General features: G+C 36.2%; 1 protein-coding gene across 4 annotated transcripts in view; it reads left to right on the top strand.

The window, feature by feature from the left end:
• IPO11 (importin 11) overlaps positions 1-21,778 on the top strand; it is a 215,873-nt gene that overhangs the window by 81,516 nt on the left and 112,579 nt on the right. For 3 of the 4 annotated variants that reach the window (XM_032336150.1, XM_032336152.1, XM_032336153.1), the window contains exons 17-21: positions 14-47; positions 560-600; positions 2,158-2,274; positions 6,922-7,035; positions 15,611-15,726. In XM_032336150.1, coding sequence (XP_032192041.1) covers positions 14-47; positions 560-600; positions 2,158-2,274; positions 6,922-7,035; positions 15,611-15,726 — 422 coding nt within the window. The remainder of the gene's footprint in view (positions 1-13; positions 48-559; positions 601-2,157; positions 2,275-6,921; positions 7,036-15,610; positions 15,727-21,778) is intronic. The other variant, XM_032336151.1, reaches the window with a different exon arrangement.

Raw genomic sequence — 21,778 nt, 5'->3', positions numbered from 1 at the left:
TTTTTTTTTTTAGGTCCGTATTGAGACAGCTACAACACTGAAGTTAAATATCCTTTAAAGAATTTAAAAATACTCCTTTGTGGTGGGGCGTCTGGCTGACTCAGTCTGTGGAACATGCAACTCTTGATCTTGGGGTTGTGAGTTCGAGCCCCATGTTGGCTATGGAAATTACTTAAAAATAAAATCTTAAAAATACACTTCATGAGTGCCTCAGTGGGTCATTCGGTTAAGCATATGCCCTCAGCTCAGGTCATGATTCTGGGGTCCTGAGATGGAGCCCTGCATTAGGTTCCCTGCTCAGCAGGGCTTCTATTTGTCTCCATTCTCCCGTTTCCCCTCCCCTTGCTCATGCTCCCTCTATCTCTGTCTCAAATAAATAAATCTTTTAAAAAAAAATTTCATTGTGAAGGATTTTAGTGACATATTTAAATTATTAGTTTTTGGGTAAAATTTGTTAGTTTAAAATATAGTTTTTGAATGGTTTATTATATTTGGTTTTTAGACATATTTTATTCTGATATATCTCATACATTCTCAATATTCCTTAACTACTCTTTACCTGTTGATGATTTTGAATTTAGAACAGATCAGTTTCTACCGGTAAGAATATTTATAAGACTTATAACAATTTCTGCTTATGTCTTTTGAATATTAGGTGTTATTTTATAAATGAAATTATATGTATCTATTATTGATTAAAGCCAAATTTAAAAGTGTATTGGATTATTCTGGAAGAAATTACTTGTATTGGTAATTTTGATTCATAACTTTTCATTCTGCTTATTTTTGTTTAGCTATCTTAACTGATTTGGAGTTGACAAACTTGTTTCTTTTTCACAATTATAAAGCAGCTAGGTTTTTTTTGTTTGTTTGTTTGTTTTTTAAGGGGTGGCTGGGTGGCTCAGTTGTTTAAGCATCTGCCTTGGGCTCAGGTCATGATCTCAGGATCCTGGGATCGAGTCCCGCATCAGCCTCTCTGCTCTGCGGGAAGCCTCCTTCTTCCTCTCCCTCTGCCTGCTGCTCCCCCTGCTTGTGCTCTCTCACTCTCCTTCTCACTCTGTCAAATAAATAAAATCTTAAAATTATTTTTAAAAATCTAGTTTCATTTTATCTATGTCTGTTACTTTTACTCCTTAGATTATCCTTAACTATTTCTTCGTTGTGAGCCACTCAGGCGCCCTGGTAGTGTGGATTCTTAAGAAGACTGGGCAGGGGCACCTGGGTGGTTTAGTCAGTTGGGCATCCAGCTTTGGTTTCCACCCTGGTTGTGATCTCAGGGTCATGAGATCAAGGTCCGAGTCCCCCTCCATGCTGGGGGTAGGGCCTGCTTAAGAATCTCTCTCCCTCTCCCCTCTCTCTCTCCCTCTCTCTTTAAAGAAAAAAAAAAAAAGACTGGGCAAGAAGAAAGTTAATATGATAAAAAGTCTATCTGTACTATTTGTGTAGGTCATACATTAGAGAAACTTAAAGAGCAGGCTTTTCATTAGTAAGAATCATTAGGTATTTTTGGATGGAATAAATGTTTTCAAAATCTTCTTTAAGCAAACTATCTGAAAGATCAGATGTTTGTTTTTTTGTAAATATCTGGCATCCTGTGATTTGTTAATTCCTACTGTAATTTTGTAACATAGAAATGAGTTAATAGCCAGACATGGAATATTTGTTTTCTATTTCCTAATAATAATCTGTCATGCTTTGAATAATAAATGTGTATGTGCAGAAATTGGTATCTCCATGCAGCTTATGTTACGGACCACATCAGAGAGCTAGTATGCAAGTATAGTTAGTGATACACATTTCACTTTAATGAGTAGACTTCACAAAACAAAACATTCTGTGATTGGCAACAGGCATTATGGAAAGGCAAAGACAGAAAAGACACTTAGCAATTTAGTTAGTGGTATAAAATGTAAACACAAAGTTAAGACACAGTTTTCCTCTGAAAACATTATTGAGTTTGTGGATGAATTGAATTCTGAAATGAACCTGTTGAGCAATAATAAAAAAGAATTCACCATTCTAAATATTGGCAACTTGAACAATTTGAAGTTACTTTGGTAATGCTTGAGATTATTTTATTATTTTATTTCTTATTTCTGTTTGTGAAGATATTTCTATTTCTATTCTGACCCCTTTTTTATTTCTGTTTCACTGCAGTATTTGGAAACCATGTTCACACTACTTTTTCAGCTACTGCAGCAAGTTACAGAATGTGACACAAAGATGCATGTTTTGCATGTCCTTTCTTGTGTGATTGAAAGAGTCAACATACAGGTAAATTTGTTATAAAACATTAAAATAAATGTTAGGAAGGTGAGTGAAGTATATGTAGAATGCATTAATATATCAGCTTTATGTACATTTTTTAAAAGTTAAAACGTGCATTAAAATGCTTACAACCTGTATGGTTGTGATTTCAGTTATATTGACATGTGTACTTGAGTTTTCAAAAAATGACTTGAGAAAATTAAAATTTTAAAATAAAAAAATGGGATCAGTAATATAGAGGTTTTAGAATGCAGAATTTTATATCTCTTAGTAGATCCAGTTTATCCTTAATAATACTTCTTAAAATTCATTGTGTTTGAGCACATAGCTACAAATGTGTCAGCAAATGCAAATATTCCCAGCGGTCTATTATTTTTACCTTCAAAATGAAATGTGTTTTACATTTTGGTCTACATTATGTACATGTTTAATATAAAAATAATATGTAAAGTTTTCAACAGTTACATTATTATTAAACCATTAAATTACTCAGCTTCTGTTTCTCCTAATTTGTGTGAAAATTGATAATCCAAGAAACTACCCCTAATTATCCTAGTAATTTCTCATATCCTAGTTCACCACTGCATATCCTTGTTTGAAAAATACTGAAGTAAATCTGTGAGATAACAGGGAAAGAAAACTGAGTTCACAGATTGAAAATGTATTCCTGGATCTTTTAGTGAATTTTGATACCTTTGCGCTTGTTTTTCAATTCTAAAGCAACTGGTGAGAACTGCTGTCAATTACTGGATAAGGGCAAGTTAAAACGTCTGTACTAAGTGATTTGCGTTATATGTCTCATTTAATCTTCACAGAAACCTTTGGGAGAGGATTGGAATTTATTATCTCAAATAGTTTGAGATTTTAAGGAATTTGTTAAAGTACATACATCTTAGTGGTATTACCGATACTCAAAGTCACCCTGAAACTCCAGCAGCAGTTTTGAGTCTGTTTTAATCACTTGCAGCTGATATGGGTCTGAGTGTCTAAAAACAGTATTATCTTACAATCTTCTTAGCACCTGGTATTCTTATTACATTAGTTAAATTATTTTGATTTTGGCTTTTAAAGAATACTGAGAGATTTTGATCACCCAGAGAGTTAATTGAAACTCTTAATTCATTTCAAATGCCTTTCTCTGCTATTTAGTTTTGGTAAAGTCTTTAACTTTGTGTCCTTGTGTATAAAATAATAAAGATAATTCTGAAGTCCCCCAACTCACAAGGTTTCATGAGTATGAAATTATTATAAATGTGCGGTGTACTTTAGAAATTATACAAATGCAGTAAATTGTTTTTCATTTAAAAACCTGATTATAGAAACAAGGTTTGGCCATTTTTTATCTTCTTATTTATATACTATCTGGCTTGTAGAAATTTATTAAAGAAGCTTTCTTTTTGTGGAAATGAATTTTCTTACTTACATCTTCCCTAGTCTCTAAATCCTTGTATCTTAAGTTGAAATTCCTCGTCTTAGTAAATGTAGAAGGTTTCGTCCTTTTATCCATATTTGCCTTTCAGAAGATAAATAGCCTAAGCAACTTGGGTGACACTATCATCATTAAATAATGAGATAGAGTTACCCAGTAATATTTTGTGTTTTCAGAATTCAGGTAGGAAGTGGTTATGAGAAATATTTTTTGTAGTCTGATTGTTGAACTTTCCTATGTTAACTCTTTTTTTTTTTAAAGATTTTATTTACTTATTTGACAGACAAGTAGGCAGACAGGCAGGCAGAGAGAGAGGAGAAAGCAGGCTCCCCGCTGAGCAGAGAGCCCGATCTATGTTAACTTTCGAACAGCTCCATCATTTATATATCATTGATTTATCTTTTGTGTGCTAAATTTCATTTTTGTCCGTTAGGTTGTAAATAGTTTGAGCCATCTTATAACAGTGAGATGACACTTAATGGTTTAATTGAGAAGTTTCAGTGAAGTCACCATCTTCATAGTATAATGTGCAATTATTTAAAAATTATATTTTCTCTGCTTTTTGAAAAAGTTGAAAACTTAAATTATTCCATTGCAGTGATTCCATAAATACATAGAAAAGATAGGTAATCATCAGGTTTTGGTGTCAGGCAGACATTCTTTAAACTTAATGAATTTCCAGTGAAAAAGAACAAAATTAAAGAGCCTGTGTGAAATATTAAATGTTCTGTGGAAATTAGATCTAAAACATGAGGTGTCGTTTGGATACTTACTTTTTTAAATCCCCTGTGGATGGAACCCTTCTTAAAACATTTGTTAGGTTCTCACACTTGATTTTCACACTTTTAGTACTGTGTTACAAAGGAAGGTGGCGCCTCCCTGTATATGATGAACTAACTCAGAACACTTTAGTTCTCACAGTATTCCCCTGTATTTTGTTTTGTTTGCTTTTTGAGTGGAGGTGCCAAAAGATGAGTGCATGTATTGTACTTTTCATCTCATTTATATTATGCTGATAGTTTAGTTTCTTTTATAGCCTGTTGTCTAGAAAATGTTATTTCCATGTGTCTTAGTAGATGTTGAGCAAATAGTTGATACTGGCCTACCAAAAAAAACCCCATGGAGTATAACCATTTTCAGAATTGTGTATAGGTGTGATTTTATCTTTTTTCTTTTTTTTACATATCTTTTCATTTAAATATTTCAGATGTACAGAAAAGTTGCAGTAAATCAATACCTATATATCCTTAATTTAGTTTTATCAGTTACTAACATTTTACTATATTGCTCTTTTTTTAATCTGTGTGCATACACAAATTATTGTTGTTACTGTTAAACCATTTGAATTTTAGTTTCAAGTATTATGGCACTTTACCCCGAAATATTAGACTTCTCTTCTTCTTAGCCATAGCCATGATTATACTCAGGGAACTTAACATTAATTACTACTGTTATCTAATATCAAATCTATAACAAGTTTCCTCAGATTTTTTTTTATGCTCTTCCCTTTTATCCTAAGGGAATGTGTTTGGCTCTCATGTCCTCACTCTTATTTGCTAATCCCCAGCCCTGTGCCCCATTTTTGGGGGATGTATTTTGTAACATAACTCTGTGGGTGACTATTGAAATTCTTGTTTTGAAGCATTAATTTTAATTTAGAATATCATAAATTCCAATGTACAGCTAAGTTTGGGATGTAAATATTTTATGACTTACAAATGTACCTGGGTACTTGGGTTTCAATTCCTACCTTATGTATAATTAAGAGCATATACTTTTTTTTAGCCCTTCTTTGAAAGGGTTCTCACTTGACAATCAAAACCAAAATCAGTTTATTTTCTATGTCAGTAGAATATGCTGTTATGTAGGTTTTCAGTTAAGTGTGAGTGAGTCAAGTTGTTTGAAACCTGTGGTTTTACATACTAATTGGCCTGCTTTTATAAGCTAATTAGAGTGATCTTTAGGATGGAGAGCACTTACCAAGATTAAGTGCTCAATAAATAATAGTGAGTCAAAATTTGAAAATAGGTGATATATAATAAAGAGTCTTATAATTCTTCAGTTTTATCTCACTGAAATATTTGCATAAATATTTAACTTCTTGTCTTTCTGCAGCCTCCCTCGTATCCTAAGAGGCAAGCAATTCTGCACATTTTTTACTATTCTTTTAGTGTATATGGTGTTTTAAAAGCAAAAAAGGGAAAATCTCATTTTTTCTGGAGCACCTTTTAATTTTAATTCTTGGGATTGAAAGAGATATTACTGAAGTTGTGAATGTCTAGTATTTCTGTTTATCACGAAGCTTACTCATCAGAGCAATTTTAGGTACTGTAACCATAAACCAACAAGAGACTGGATTGCTGTCCAGCTTCAGTGTAGATCCTTTTTATTTTTTAAGAAACTGTCAGGCTGTACTGTGTCTTGGTATATTTTCAAAACTGGTTAGCTTAGTCCATGGTGGTCTTAACAATTGTGTCTTTTAAAAAGGATTTTGTTCAATGTTTTCACTATACCTCTTGTACACCTTTATCATTCTACTGATCTTTTCTCATTGCAAGATTTTTTTTTTTTAAAGATTTTATTTATTTATTTGACAGATGTCACAAATAGGCAGAGAGGCAGGCAGAGAGAGAGGAAGGGAAGCAGACTCCCCGCTGAGCAGAGAGCCTGATGGAGAGCTTGATCCCAGGACCTTGGGATCATGACCTGAGCCAAAAGCAGAGGCTTTAACCCACTGAGCCACCCAGACTCCCCTCATTGCAAGATTTTTATGTCTACCTTTATATTCTTTTCTTTCTGGTGCCTTGTTCTCTGGAAGGTGCCATCAGATAATTGTCGAATGTATGAGTAAATGCTGACTTTTTTTTTTAAGACAGTGCTGTTGCTAGTTAGGTAAGCTGCTTTGTTGAAAAAGATCCAGGATATAGCAGCATTTTTTATTAAACTGTAGATAACTGGCTGTATTATGTTATTTTCCTAAGGTTTAATTCATGCAGTATATCTGGTAATTACTTAAAATTCTTTAAAAATATTTACCATAGAGCTTTGTGTCTCTGTGTAATATCCGATTTATCTTTAAAAAGATGTATGCACAATACATTTCATTTAGTAAATATTAAATATTTCCTGCCTGGGACTTAATAATGTTGTGTCAGTGGTTCTTGAAGGAAATTGCCTTCTTTCCTAATACAGTTCTTTTGCTACCCCTACTTCTGTTGTGATAGATACGACCATATGTAGGATGTCTGGTACAGTATTTGCCTCTTCTTTGGAAGCAGAGTGAAGAGCACAATATGTTGAGATGTGCTATTCTGACAACACTTATTCATCTTGTTCAGGTAAGTCACTTTCCAGTTTCTTAATTTAATATGTGTATATTTTAAGATTTTATTTATTTATTTGACAGACAGAGATCACAAGTAGGCAGAGAGGCAGGTAGAGGGGATGGGGGGAAGCCGGCTCCTTGCCAAGCAGAGAGCCTGATGTGGGGCTCGATCCCAGGACCCTGAGATCATGACCTGAGCCGAAGGCAGAGGCTTTAATCCACTGAGCCACCCAGGCACCCCACTTAATTTAATATATATATTTTTAATTGAAGTCTGATTAACATACAGTGTTAGTTTCAGGTGTACAACATAGTGCTTTGACAGTCATACACATTATTCAGTGCTCACACAGTAAGTGTAGTTAACACTTGTCACCGTACATTTGTATTATAGTATTATTGACTGTATTCCCTATGCTGTACTTCTAATCCCTGGGAGCTATTTATTTTATAAATGGAAGTTTGTACCTCCTTTTTTTTTTTTTAAAGATTTTATTTATTTATTTGACAGAGAGAGATCACAAGTAGGCAGAGAGGCAGGCAGAGAGAAGGCACCCCAAGTTTGTACCTCTTAACTCCTTCTTTATATTTTGCCGATCCTCTTACTCACCTCCTCTCTGGCAACCACCAGTATCGCCCTCGGCCTGCAGGGACGACAAAACGCCCTGGTTCGGATGCATCTTCTCTCTCTTCTCTCTCTCTCTTCTCTCTCTTTATTTCCGCAAGTCTACACACTTATATACGCTTACATGACCAATCAGCGAGCAGGGTACAGGAGGGAGCGAATCAGGCTGTGCACCTAAAGGAACAACTTCGCTAGCAACCAATGATGTTTACTTCCTCTTTGGGCGTTCCGCTTAGTCTCACGAGGCAATCCTAACCTGGCAACTAGCCAGGCGCCATCTTTTAATGGCGGAAGCCACCCTGGCCAGGGGCCTGCCTCCGACATCTCCCCCTTTTTTCTTTTATGGCAGGGATCGTGCCTGTCTTAGGTTGTCAGTGGCGGGGAATATCCTTACCCGTCATCAGACGGCAGATATCAATGATCTGCGTCCTGTCTTAGGTTGGTATATTTCCCCCACCAATCTTACCCGTCATTGACTACCGATCCAGCATACTTAGCCACACTTGGGGGGATGTTCCAGCCTCGATGGCTAACAAGGCCTGCACCATGGCTTGCTGTTGCCTAGGTTGCTGTCGCCTCCAAATTTGCAGTTTCCTTACTAGCAGAATCAAGCCCACTCCGAGGATTATCATCAGACCAATTACGCTAGCCCATTGTTTCGTAAAGGTTAACACGTCTTGCATTGTTTTGATTATCTCTGGGAGGGTTGCAAGCTCAACTCTGGTGTTATTTATCCTTGTTATGCCTAGTAGCAGGTGCTGAGTATAGTTTTGGAATTCTGCGGACTAATTCCCCCGCAAGTATTGGGAGAGCTGTCGGGAGACATTCTGTTAGTCACTCATATTAGTATAGGCTATGGGAGTTACACAAATTGCCAGGAAGGGTACTATACATCCCAGTCCCAATAGGGCCCCCCATATGTCCACTTGTTCTTGAACCAAATCCACTCTCTGGTTGACTATCAGGATTCCTGCTTGCAGATGTGCATTGATCTGAGTCTGTGTTTGAAGGGCAGCTGCCGTTCCTTCTGCAAGGGTGTTCACAGCTTCTGCAGTGGGTATAGTTGTAGCAAGCGAGACTGCTGCTGCCGTGGCAGCTGCTGTAGATATAGCCAATGCTGTCACCAACGGCGGCTGTGATACCAAAATCTCTCTTCTTTCTGGATAGCACCACCGGTAACTTGTCCTCTGGAATGGAAACTGGGATAGGAACATGGGTAGGGATACGCATAATCACAGCCAGCTTGAAGGCCGTGACATTCCAGCACTGGGAAAGATAGCAATTCTTAGTGCAATTCAACGTATCATTCAGCTCGCTAGCATTTGTTACGAGGAAAAGGAACGGTGGCCAGACGTATATGGGAGTGGGCTGATAAGTAATATTATTGGGACAAGACACATTAACTGTTGTCTCAAAGATACTAGAGTCATTTTGTTTATAAGAACAGTTGCGGAATTTGCCACCATTTAACATGGACACTGCTGAGATATCAGTACATGCTCCTAGCAAGTTACAGACCTACCATGCATCAAAGGGAGAGGAGGAAATATGAGAGAAGAGTTAGTCACTGGTAAAGGATATAGCCATGCTTTAACCACTGCTCACAGCTCTCTGGCTTGAGTCTGCCACAGGAGGTGTAGCATCCCCAGAGTTATCATCAGCATCTTCAGCATCATGACTGGTGTTTGGAGGCAAGGCTGCACGCAACAGCCGCTCTGGGATCCGAATTGGAGCCTCCTTTTCATGTGGAAAAACACATAGAGACCCCCTACTCCATACTAACACTGGATTTGGTTCATTCCACTTTCCTGTGAGGATGTCCATCCAAAGTACTAAAGGCTTAGGGGAAGCAGCAGCATCACTTGCATGTCTGTCTGCAGCTGATTTACCCGTTTTGTCCAACGTTAAAAAATTCAAAATAAAGAGAATGGTGTTGAGCTTATCTTTAGGGGACCTGAAGGTGTCCCCTCTTCCCCCTTTTTGTTTATAAAGCGCATTTTTTATTGTAAGATGCGCACGCTCCACAACACCCTGTCCTTGTGGGTTATAGGGTATTCCATGTATCAAGTCAACGTCAGGTTGTTGTAGGAGGGCTTTAAAGGGTTGTGGACTATAGGCTGGACCATTATCTGTCTTTAATTGGGGTGGCTTTCCCCATGCCGCAAAAGCCTGTAGGCAATGGGCGATAACATCTCTGGATTTCCCCCCACCCCATGTACTGAGGCGAAAATTTTTCCAGAGCAGGTATCTACAGAGACATGAACATATCTTAACTTTCCAAATTCTGAAACATGTGTGACATCCATTTGCCATATATGATTAGGTAACAAACCCTTAGAATTAACCCCCAAGGTCGGTGCAGGTAGTAAGATCACGCAATTTCTGCAGGAGACTACTATGTCCAGTGCCTGTGCTTTTGTTATGTTAAATTTGAGGCGAAGAGTTAAAGCATTCACATGGAACAGCTTATGATAATGTCTCGCCTGTTGCACCGGGTCCTCAATGGCAAAGACAAATTCTCCTCTTTAACTTCCTCCAATGCCTCTGCTCCCTCTTGTAGAGCTGATTCACATTTGGGTTTAGGCCCCACCAGGCATCCCCGGACTAAGGTCCATATTGCCAGGGTCCCGGGTGGCAAAGGCGTTTTATTGTCCTGTTTCTTCAAATCCTCCCCTAAGTGGTCCCATTGAGGTATGTTTAGCAAGCCTTCATCTAGGAACCATGGAGCCGCCTTTTCCACTGTATTCAAAAAGGCCCGAGCAGTTTTTGCTTTTAGTGGAGTTCCATTGGCTTTCAGCAAGTCTTCTAAAAAGACCCTTCCAACCACTTTAGATACTTCAGATCCCATTATGAACACACAGACAACAGACGCGGACGTTAAAGACTCACCGATAAATTCCGCTCTAAGGCCGCCCCGCTTCTTATTGCGGACTCGCTAAATCCCGGCTCTAAGGCCACCCCGCTTCTTATTGCGGACTTGTACAAGTTAATTCCGGCTCAAGGCCGCCCCGCTTCTTATTGCGGACTTGCTAAATCCCGGCTCTAAGGCCGCCCCGCTTCTTATTGCGGACTTGTACAAGATTCCCACCACTTTGATCGTGGTCCCTTCCCCGCTTACCTGCGGTTTTGATAAGAAAATCCCGGCTCTATGGCCGCCCCGCTTCTTGTTGCGGTCTAGTAGAAGTTTCCCACCACCTTTGTCGTGGTTTTACCCCGCTTACCTGCGGACTTCTCCCTTGCAAGGTTTTTCTATTTTTACTCTCCGCTTTACCGCGGAATTTCCACTTTTGAACATGGCTAATGTCCCTGCTTACCTGCGGACCTTTACTCCCTGCTTTCCTGCGGATTACCTCGCAAGATTCCTTTATTTAGTTCCCGGGTTTCGGCACCATTTATCGCCCTCGGCCTGCAGGGACGACAAGACGCCCTGGTTCGGATGCATCTTCTCTCTCTTCTCTCTCTTTATTTCCGCAAGTCTACACACTTATATATGTTTACATGACCAATCAGCGAGCAGGGTACAGGAGGGAGCGAATCAGGCTGCGCACCTAAAGGAACAACTTCGCTAGCAACCAATGATGTTTACTTCCTCTTTGGGCGTTCCGCTTAGTCTCACGAGGCAATCCTAACCTGGCAGCTAGCCAGGCGCCATCTTTTAATGGCGGAAGCTGCCCTGGCCAGGGGCCTGCCTCCGACACACCAGTTCTCTGTATTTAAGATTCTAGGGTTTTGGGCTTTTTTTTTTCTTTTTAAAAATTAATCATTGTTCTCATGTGGTTTACTTTAATGTAGTGAAGGGCCTCTCTCACTTTATGTCTTTTTCATGTGTGATCTAAACACTTTTAAAAACTACTTTTGTGGGCACCTGGGTGGCTTAGTGGGTTAAGCCGCTGCCTTTGGCTCAGGTCATGATCTCAGGGTCCTGGGATCGAGTCCCGCATGTGGCTCTCTGCTCAGCAGGGAGCCTGCTTCCTCCTCTCTCTCTTCCTGCCTTTCTGCCTACTTGTAATCTCTGTCTGTCAAATAAATAAATAAAATCTTAAAACAAACCAAAACAAAACAAAAATAAACAAAAAACTACTTTTGTGTGTTGACTTTAGATGTCTTTTGACATCTGGAAAGTACTCTCTACTTTTTTTTTTAATTTAAATTCAATTAGCCAACATATATTACATCATTAGTCTTAGATGTAGTGTTCAACAGTTTATCAGTTGGTTATAACACCCAGTGCTCATCACATCAATAATCACCACCCAGTGGTCCTCTCCAGCAACCTGAAGTTTGTTCTCTACAGCTAAGAGTCTCTCACGGTTTTAAAAACATTTTCTTTCATTAGATGTAGCAGACTCTCATGGTGATAGACTCATGATTTGTGCAGTTCATTGTACTTTCCCTGTATTTTCCTTGGTTTTTAGGGCTTTTCTGCATAAATTTACTCTCCATTTTCAAAGGATCTTTTTTTGTGATTTAAAATAAAAATTTTCCTTTCATCAATGGGGAAGGTAGGGAAACAGGTGAGTTATTTTTGAAGGAAGGAGTGAATATGATTTTAGGCATCTTGACTTTGAGTGTCGGCGTTTTGTAGCGGGTAGAGAGATCTAAAATTTCAGAGTGAACAGAACTGTGTAGGTGTCATTTGAACAGTTACAGTGAATTACATTCTGGTGGTGAGAGACTAGAGAGGGAAGAGCTTAATGCTAAGTCATAAACTATCTGGATCCAGGTAGGCTCAAGTGATTTTTATTGATCTTGCCCCAAGGTATTGATAGATTTTCCATGGAGAAATCTAAGTTAATAGTTACTTGACAATTTTCTATTAAGTTAAAAATTGCGGTAAAAAACATTTTAACATTAGTTTTTTAAAAGTCTTTCTCAGGCACTATAACACTTCTTGAATTGTAGATTTTTTTCTTTCAGTAAGTATTTGTGGATGAGTTTTACAGTTACAGATTCCTACCTAAGGCAATTTCAGATAGATGAGGCAGTTTCAGATAGATGGATAGTGATACAAAAAATTTTTTTTAAAGATTTTATTTATTTATTTGATAGTGAGAGAGGAAATACAAGCAGGAGGAGTGGGAGAGGGAGTAGCAAGCTTCCCGCCGAGCAGGAAGCCCAAGGCAGGGCTTGATCCTAGGATCCTGGGATCATGACCTGAGCTGAAGGCAGACGCTTATGGCTGAGCCACCCAGGCGCCCTGCCCCCCCCCCTTTTTTTTAAGATTTTATTTATTTATTTGACAGAGATCACAAGTAGGCAGAGAGGCAGGCAGAGAGAGAGAGAGGAGGAAGCAGGCTTCCTGCAGAGCAGAGAGCCCGATGTGGGGCTCGGCCCTAGCACCCTGAGATCATGACCTTAGCTGAAGGCAGAGGGTTTAACCCACTGAGCCACCCAGGTGCCCCGTGGAGGTCCTCTTAGTTTTAATACCAGACCTTTAACCTCCTTCTTCCTAAAGTACTTGGCACTACCAGTTTTTGAGTCTTTTGGAGTTTCTATAATGTAAATCATGTTACCTCTTACTGTTATTTTACTGCTGGCTTAGAACTTTGGTTTTCTGAGTTTGCTAAGTCAGTTACCACTTGTCTTTACAGCTTTCTTCTTTCTTTATGCCATCTTTGTACTTACGGTTATAGATATTTAAGGCACATCCTCCTAGTTTCTTCAGTGGTTCTTGACAGAACAGTAGTAAATGCATGCATTAAATCGGTCAGCTTTCTTCAGATGTTAACATAGTATTGCTAATACTGAGTTGTTTGGTGTAGCTGGAACATAATACAGAGCTTGGGTTTAAGGTCAGGAAGATCAAAAGAACATCTCCTGAAGTTCAGGACAAGTAATGTTACCATTTTTATTTTAGAAAGGTAAGCAGGGTGTCAGTGGGGGCAAGATTTGGAGTGGAGTAAAATTAAGGTCACAGAAAGTATTTGGGAGACTATCTCTTAACCGTGAAGGAGATGATGAGGATCTGAAGGAAAAGCCATGGAGAGAAGGGTAAAGATTAGAAAAATATGAGAGAATAAAGGATTGTTTAGATGCTGGGTGAGAAGAGGAATGAGGAGGTGGTTGAGATACCATTTATCACTAATGGTTCAGATCACTTGAGTTTGGAAATGTAGGGAGAGGAGCCAGTTTTAGAAGATAGTGAGTTGTTGGTTCAGTGGTCAACTTAAGAGTTTGAACTGGCTCCTACATGATGATGTCCTGTGTCTGGAATAAAGAGATAGGGGGTTGGAGATAATAGATTTGGACACTTTCAGCACGCACATGGCACAGGAAAAGGCAGTCAAAAGCAATACCCTGGAGAATGCCAATATTTAGGGGGCATTATTCTCCCCCCCTTTCGTCTAAAAAGAAATAATAATAAATACATATTCACAGGCTGTTGAAAAGATAGTAAGTACAGAATACCCTTCACCCCATTTTCCCTTTTGTCTTATGTAATTATAGTATAGTATAGTATAGTATAGTATTGTATCATATGATTTCTGCCCCTTGAAGCGTTTCTGATAATTTTAATAACTGTTGAATTTACTTTTGAGCTTTTTTAGTATTGTAGACAATGTCCTATTGTGATTATTTCATAGTGTTGCGGACAATGTCTTATTGTGGGCTGAGAGAATATTCAAATTTATTTAAAGCTGAGTATCTCGGATTGGACACATTCTTCAGGTCAATAGACTGCAAAGGTGAATGTCTTTAGGCTTTGACCAAGAGAATATTACATGTTTAGCAGTTGCTTACTTTCGTTTGGCTAAAGCTAGCAACTTGTGCTTGTTGTATATGTACTAAGTAAGTAGATGGTTTCTCATTTTCCTAGGGGATTTTAAGTCTCCTTGATAATCAGAATGAACTTGACTGGTTTATCTTGATGTTCTTTTTGTTGTTATTGTTCTATTAAAGATTGAACTATAGAGACTGAAATTAAACTACATTTTAAAGTGCAGTATACTACTTTGTTAATTGTGACATTTTAATAATTCTCTTCCTTTAAAAACATCTTTCATAAGGTCTTTCAAGTTGTACTGTAATTTACTAAAAACTATATTGATATTTGCATTATTTTCTAAGTAAGGAGGTGTTTGATGCTTTATTAGTTTTCTGTGTTTATTAGATTACAGAGATTATTATGGATTAGAAATTGACTTTTTATTCATTTCATTTTCTTGTAGAGTGCTTAGACTCAGTGTGCTTCCCTGAGTCAGCCTCTGTAAGACAGTAATTAAGCAAACTAGAACCTTAGATTAAATCCCCTCTTCTTCCTCCATCTTTGTGTTCTTGGGTCATTAATATGAGCAAAAATTGTTCATTTGAAAAAGAAAAGCTTATAAAACCAAGGAAACAATCTTTTCTTTTACCCTCTTCCAGCGTCCTTTTCCCCTTCCTATATTTAGTGTTAATTTTTTCTGTATGCTCCCAAGAAACATTCTTATGCATATAACTCATATGTGTATATAGGTAGATGTCTTATAAAATTATGCAGTTGTTATACATACACTTTTACACCTCTAGATTCAGTTAGTAATTATTGTTGAGGTTGTTTTCATTCCATGCCTAATCCTTTTTCATTGACTCCTCAGTATTCTGGGATATGAATATACTATGATACAGTTTAATGATGAGTATTTTGATTGGGTTCCTTTAGAGACGATTTAGAGAATTTATTATTGCAGTGTTAGTACTTCTTAAATAGAGAAAATATATATGGAATCTCTTAAAATGAACAGATGTGTATAGCCTTGGTATATATGGTTTTATTACCATTAGGCAATTGAGTAAGTATTTTTTTGCTACTTGATTTTCAGTTGTAAACAGAGCTCACTTTGTTTCTAGGACCATCCCAGAAAATCTGATTGGTTTATTTTTTGTAAGTTTGTTTTAGGACCTTTTTATATGATAGGTAATTTTTTGGTGGGGTTGGGATCTTAGTGTGTGTTATGTTAAGTTTTACTTATACTTCCCATAGGGATTAGGAGCAGACAGCAAGAACCTGTACCCTTTCCTGCTCCCAGTTATTCAACTGAGTACAGATGTTTCCCAGCCTCCACATGTTTATCTTCTGGAAGATGGTTTAGAATTATGGTAAGAGGAATAATTTGATACCCTGGATCTTTTTTTCCCCCCTGGTCTTCCATACTCTCATGCCAGTAAAGCAAAGGTCATGTAACAGGGCTTAAAAATTCAGCATTTAAAAACAAAAACATGAAATCGCTTTTCCTAAACTGGATAACATAATAGCTCTGTTCTTCTTGGCAATTGTCACTCAGTGTAGGCTCATAGGAGTCAAAAGTTGAAAGGGGTAATTTCAGTAAGAACTTGGCTGTGTTTAATGTTTGCAAATTTGAAATGTAAAATGGGGAGAGCTCAATAAATTTTCAAAACTAAAAATGACTCAAAACTTGCAGCCTGTTAGATGGGATGTTTTAGGGGGGTGTTGAGTTATTTTTAAGCCTCTTAACTATCTTACCTAGTAAAGTACTGAGATACTATAACCTCAGCACCAAATGATGAGTCTACTTTGTCTTGACTAGTTATTTTACCATGTGAGTAGTATGTCATGTTGAGAAGTAAAAAGGAAAAACTCTGTTTCTGAGGTGGCTTGGTACTACAGACCCGTAGTGACTGACCGCTATGTTAAAGAACTCTGCTAGAGCATGGAAAATCCTTTTGCTTTACTAAGCTTATCTTATGCATAGCAACAATTTTCTGTGGGGCCAATTGTAATACAGTAAAGGCTTAAACATTCTGATATAAACTATTAAAATTAAAAAAGAAAACCACAGGAATAACCACAGAAAAAATGAATATATCTGCTTTCCTTCCTTCCTTCCTTTCTGCCTTAGTATTTTTTTAGATGTTTAGGAATGAACCTTTTTTTTCATTTTTAGAAATTGTCTTTGTTGCAAAATTAATGATCTGTAGCAGAATACTAAATGAACAATTTTAAAACAGGTAGATACTCAGTTCACAAGTTGGGTTCCTCATATATTCTGGGTTATGTTGTTTGAACTTAAATGACTTTGGTTCATTTGCAAATTAGCATGTGTTGAAACCTTTTATGTTCATATATTTTTATTTGTACAGGATGGATTACTTTAGATGAGAAACTGGCATTCTTTTTCTGTAAAGGAGCAGACAATAAGTACTATAGGCTTTCCAGGCTACATGGTCTCTTATCCTAACTATTCACCTCTGATATTTTTATGCCAGAGCAGTCATAGATAGTATGTAAAATGGCTGTGCTCCAGTAAAACATCATTTATAGAAAGGATGTGGGTTATATTTGACCCATGAGCTGTAGTTTGTGGATCCCTACTCTAGATGACAAATTAAAACATTAGTCCCTGGCACATTTCTGTAAATATGTAGATAATAGATGATGTAAACTGTTACAAGAGCTAAAAATATTAGCTGTAGTAATGAGATAGACTCAGATACTTAACAGTATATTAGCATGCATGTGTATATATATATATTTTTTGGACTTAGAATATTAATGTTTTTATTAAAGGTCTAAATTTGTTAAGGATTACATGAACAAGTAATAATAAAAGTACTTGCTTTGTTAATAGTAATCTCTTTTTTTTCCTAGCCTTAAGTTATATGTAGACAAAATGAAATCATTAGAGTACTTATGGGCTTTTTTGTTTTTCTTTTGCCAAAATGCTTAGTAGCTAAGATTCTTTAAGTCAAACCAGGGTACACATGTCTTAGTAAGTTAGAACTCGTCTTTGGAATTAGATATAGGTGTCGATCCCAGTTATACTACTGCACCGGATGTGTAATCATTGTCTGTGAGACTCTATTTCCTTATCTATAAAATAAGGAAGTATAATTCCTACCTCATTTTGTTGTTGTGAGGATGAGAGAGTTTGCAGAGTGGTAAGCACCTTGTATGTTACGTTGAAAGCCCTAGAATCATTGAGATTGTCTAGGAAGGAAAGGCCAGGTATAGAACATTCAGAATCCCACAGAACTTAAAACATTCCAAGGTCACATAGTGATAGAGGAGGGAAACCAAGCCGAGAGAGGAGACTATTTCCTGAACAACAGAGTGGTCCAAATATTGCTGATTGTCCTTGTTAGAGGAGTACGAAGAAGTGAATTTGGCCCATGGAGGTGATAGGAGCGGTTTCAGTAAAGTAGTAAGTTAGAATTGAAATTAAGTACAGACTGCGAGCATCAACAATTTCAGGAGCATTTATTAGGAAGAGGAGTTTAGAAATTGGGCAGCAGTTGGCTGGTGTGGGGAATGCAAGATCTGGAGGGATGGGAGAAGCTCAAGAGTGATATAAGTGGAGGCAAGAAGGGATGGGATTTAGCATGTAGGTTTTTTTTTTGAATAGCGTTGGGTACTTCATTTTAACTGGGGGCAGGAAGATGGATTTTTGTATTATAGTGGGATGAGATAGGAAGTATTTAATTAAGTAGATTACATTTTCTTGACTAAATGTGAACTGTAGCCATCAGCATAGTGTTATGACTGGAGTTGAAATGTGTATAAGATACGGGGGATTTGTGGAGAAAAAAGATGTAAATAGTTATCTTGGAGAATGGGAAACTGAACTTACTAGGGATTATCAGTAGCAAGAGATGTTTGTGGTCACATATATCAAGTAAAACTCTTCACACTGATTATGTGGTTGTTTCCCAGGTTAAGTTTTTTCCTCCTCTTGATTCAACGTGCTAAATGTGCTAGAGATTTTTTAGTATTACTAGTATTCTCAAAGAACCAACCTTTAGAGGTGATTCTCTTTGTTGTATTTTTGTTTCTTATTTATCAATGCTCTTACATTTATCATTTCCTCTTGCTACTTACCTTAAGTTTTTGTCATTTGACCTACCTTCTGTGATTTAGCTTGTTAATTTTTTTTCTTCTTAACAAACATAAACATGTAATCTGTAAATATTTTTAAACAGAATTTGAGCAAACTTTGAACAGATTTTTTGTTCAGGTTTTTTTGTTTCTAAATGAAGTACAGTGTGGTAATGGAGACTGGTCAACAATAAGCATCAGCTGTATACTATTGATTTTAATATGCTCTTCATCATTTAAAAAAAAAACCAAAACCCAAAACCAGTTTGATTGCCTTTTGCCATCATCTTAGGAGATTTAGAGTCTTAAAAAACAACAACAAAATAAAAACCCCCCAAACTGTTCTCTTTAAAAAACCTCTTCTTGCTAGGGTGAATTCTTTTAATATGTCATATGAGTCTATATTCTGGTGTTTTATCAGATTTTATGTTTTTCCTTTAATTATAAATGAGTTGGATTGGTAGTCCATATTTTGTGATGCTGTTTGATTTCATATCAATGTCATGTTTCTTTTACCAATTTATCAGTTTTTAAAAGTGATTTTTTTTCATACTGGAATGATATCTATAATACAGTAACTCTTTGGATGATTTGAAAATTTAGTAATAAAGGGAACTGAAAATGGATTCATGGCTTTGGCTGAGGAATGAGTCACAGTTTGTTAATATTCTCAGGTTGTTTCTTAGTTGTTTATACATCCTTGGGTTTTGATTTTTCTTGTCTGTTACAGTCTGGGTACTTAATACCTTACAATACTAATTTTAAAAAAGCCTTATATACATTTCCCTTATCTCTGTTATTTGCAGTTTTTTTGTTTTACCTCTTTTTAAAAGTACAATTATTAGAGATTTTTCTTTTTATTAATATGAAAGAAGCACATGTTAGATTTTATGAGTTTTCCTATGTTTCTATCCTTTATTTCTCCTTCCGATTTTTTACTTCCTACACTTAGATGGGTGTATTTTCTTAAAGCTATAAAAATGGTTACTTTATTACTTTTGTTTTTCTTAAGTGCTAAAACATGTCAAGCTGTGAATTTGTCTTGGATTTTAACTGCCTATTTCCCATAAATCTTGATAGAGAACATCCTGTTTTTTATTTTGGTGGTAGCATTATGGATTTTTAATGTCTTTTTTGACTCAATCTCATTTATTTTTTGCTCGTACTGAAATGTATGATTCAGGTCTAGATTTACTGCATTGTAAATACAACATATCACTTGCTCAATTTTTAAAAAATTAATATAAATTTTAATGACTATAGGCTTTGCTTTTGTCAGATATTCATATCAATAGTAATGATGATATCAAAGATGCATTCTTTATTCTTTCTAACTAGTAGGTTGTATAGTTCAAATCAGTGTTTTACTTCTTAATTTTGACACTGGTTTATTAAAATATCCATCTAGTTCTTTTGTATCAGTTTCCCTTTTTATTTCTAGCATTCCTGATCTGTAACTTTTAAAAGCTGTTATTCACCGCGCAAAATTTTTGGTATTTTTATATATTGTTAAAATATTTAATAAGTAAACACAGTATTTAAAATTTAAAATATTTTCGTGAAGCATCATGTGATGAAGTATATATGTATGCATTGATTAACTTTTCACCTTTTAATTACTTTGAATTTAAATTTTATCTGATAATAATATCACATGGCTTATATTACTTAGATTTGACTTAATTGTCTTTGTTAAATGTTTACATTTTAGCTTTTCTGTTTGAAATTTTCCTGTGTATATGAGGCTTATTTTTATATTTTGTATTTTAATTTAACCAAAGATGCTTTACCTCAAAAGAATTTTCACGCTCTTACATTTAGTTGTTAAATTGATATACCTTTTTACCTGATGGTCCATGTTTCCTGTATTATTTTGTGGAAGAGTAACATTAAAACATATTTCTCTAGTTAAAGATGCTGGTACATATAACTTTGTCTAATTATTCCTAAGAATAGTAACTTGTCTCTTTCCTTTAGTGCTTTGACTTTGTCTCTCTTTCTTACTTTCTTATTCTTCATTTGAAGTTGGAGTTATATGCCATGTCATTTTATTTTTTATTTTTAAGTACTTTAAACTTTTCAAGATTTTTTTCCTTTTTTAAATAGTATGGCTTATATTGTGGCAACCAGCATAGGCATCAAGAGTGACAATGACCTGAATGGTCTTTTTACTAAGGTAATGACATTGGGAGGGAAAAATTGATATGGAATTTTAATTTGGATCAAATGACAGAGTTTGAAACATCTGAGATTTAGAATATGCCCATCAATTTTTTTCTCACTGAACTGTCATAACCAAATTGTGTTTTTTCTTTTGACTTTATTATTTTAGAGGTATTCTGAATAAGATAAAATTTTTGAAATCTCCTGTTTTATTCTTCAAAAATGGAATCAAATCCTGTTCTTGTTGATCTAATTAAAGTGTCTAAAAATATCTTTGCTTATATATGTGGCACGTACTTCATTTTCAGGGTGGCTGGTTTCTCTTGTGTCCCCCTTTCCTCTTCCCAATTCTGGCATTTAAAATTGTGAAATAGTTCATAGATAAATATAGGGAAGTCATATTATTTATAAATATTTATAACTTATATAAAATGAAAATCCATTTCCTGTACCCATGTTAAGAAATGGGATAGTAAGAGTGTCTTTGAAGCCCATGGTATTGCATGGTTATTAAATTCTCCTGTTTTCATTTCAGGGATGACCCACTCTACCAGTTTTTTGGTTTTCATTCCTTGGTTTTCTTTCTTGTACTGTAATGTTTTTAAAATCACACACGTGTGTGTGTGTGTGTGTGTGTGTCTAAACAGTATATTCTAACTTCATACAAATTTTATAGCTTGTGTTCTAACTTGTTTATTTATTTTTTGCTCCCTGTTCTAAGATTGATCCATATTGATGAGTTTAAGGGTGTGCATGTCACAGTTCATTTACTCATACACCATTTTGGTTGATATTCAAATAATGCAGCTGTACATTTTGTACATGACAATGTATGCAGATGTATGAGACTTATTTACTAGGTCATAAGTATGTGCACATATACATATTCCACTTTTTCAGATAATAATTACTTTCCAAGTGATGAGACTAATAACTTCCTCCTGCCAGCACTGTGCAAGACTTCTCACTGTTCTGTAGCTTTGCCAATACCTATTATGTCCGATTTATCTGGTAGGGGTAAAATTGTACCTTGTTTTGTTTATATTTTATATTTTCTTGATTACTAGTTCATTATCTTTTTATATTTTTTATAGTCAGGTTTATTTACAACATTTGGATGGATCCTCTTTGGAATGCTTTTTCATGTGCTCTCTA

Source organism: Mustela erminea, chromosome 3, assembly GCF_009829155.1.
Source record: "Mustela erminea isolate mMusErm1 chromosome 3, mMusErm1.Pri, whole genome shotgun sequence".
NCBI lineage: Eukaryota > Metazoa > Chordata > Mammalia > Carnivora > Mustelidae > Mustela > Mustela erminea.
The sequence above is the reverse complement of the archived record's forward strand: the minus strand, read 5'-3'. Positions and strand labels throughout refer to the sequence as shown.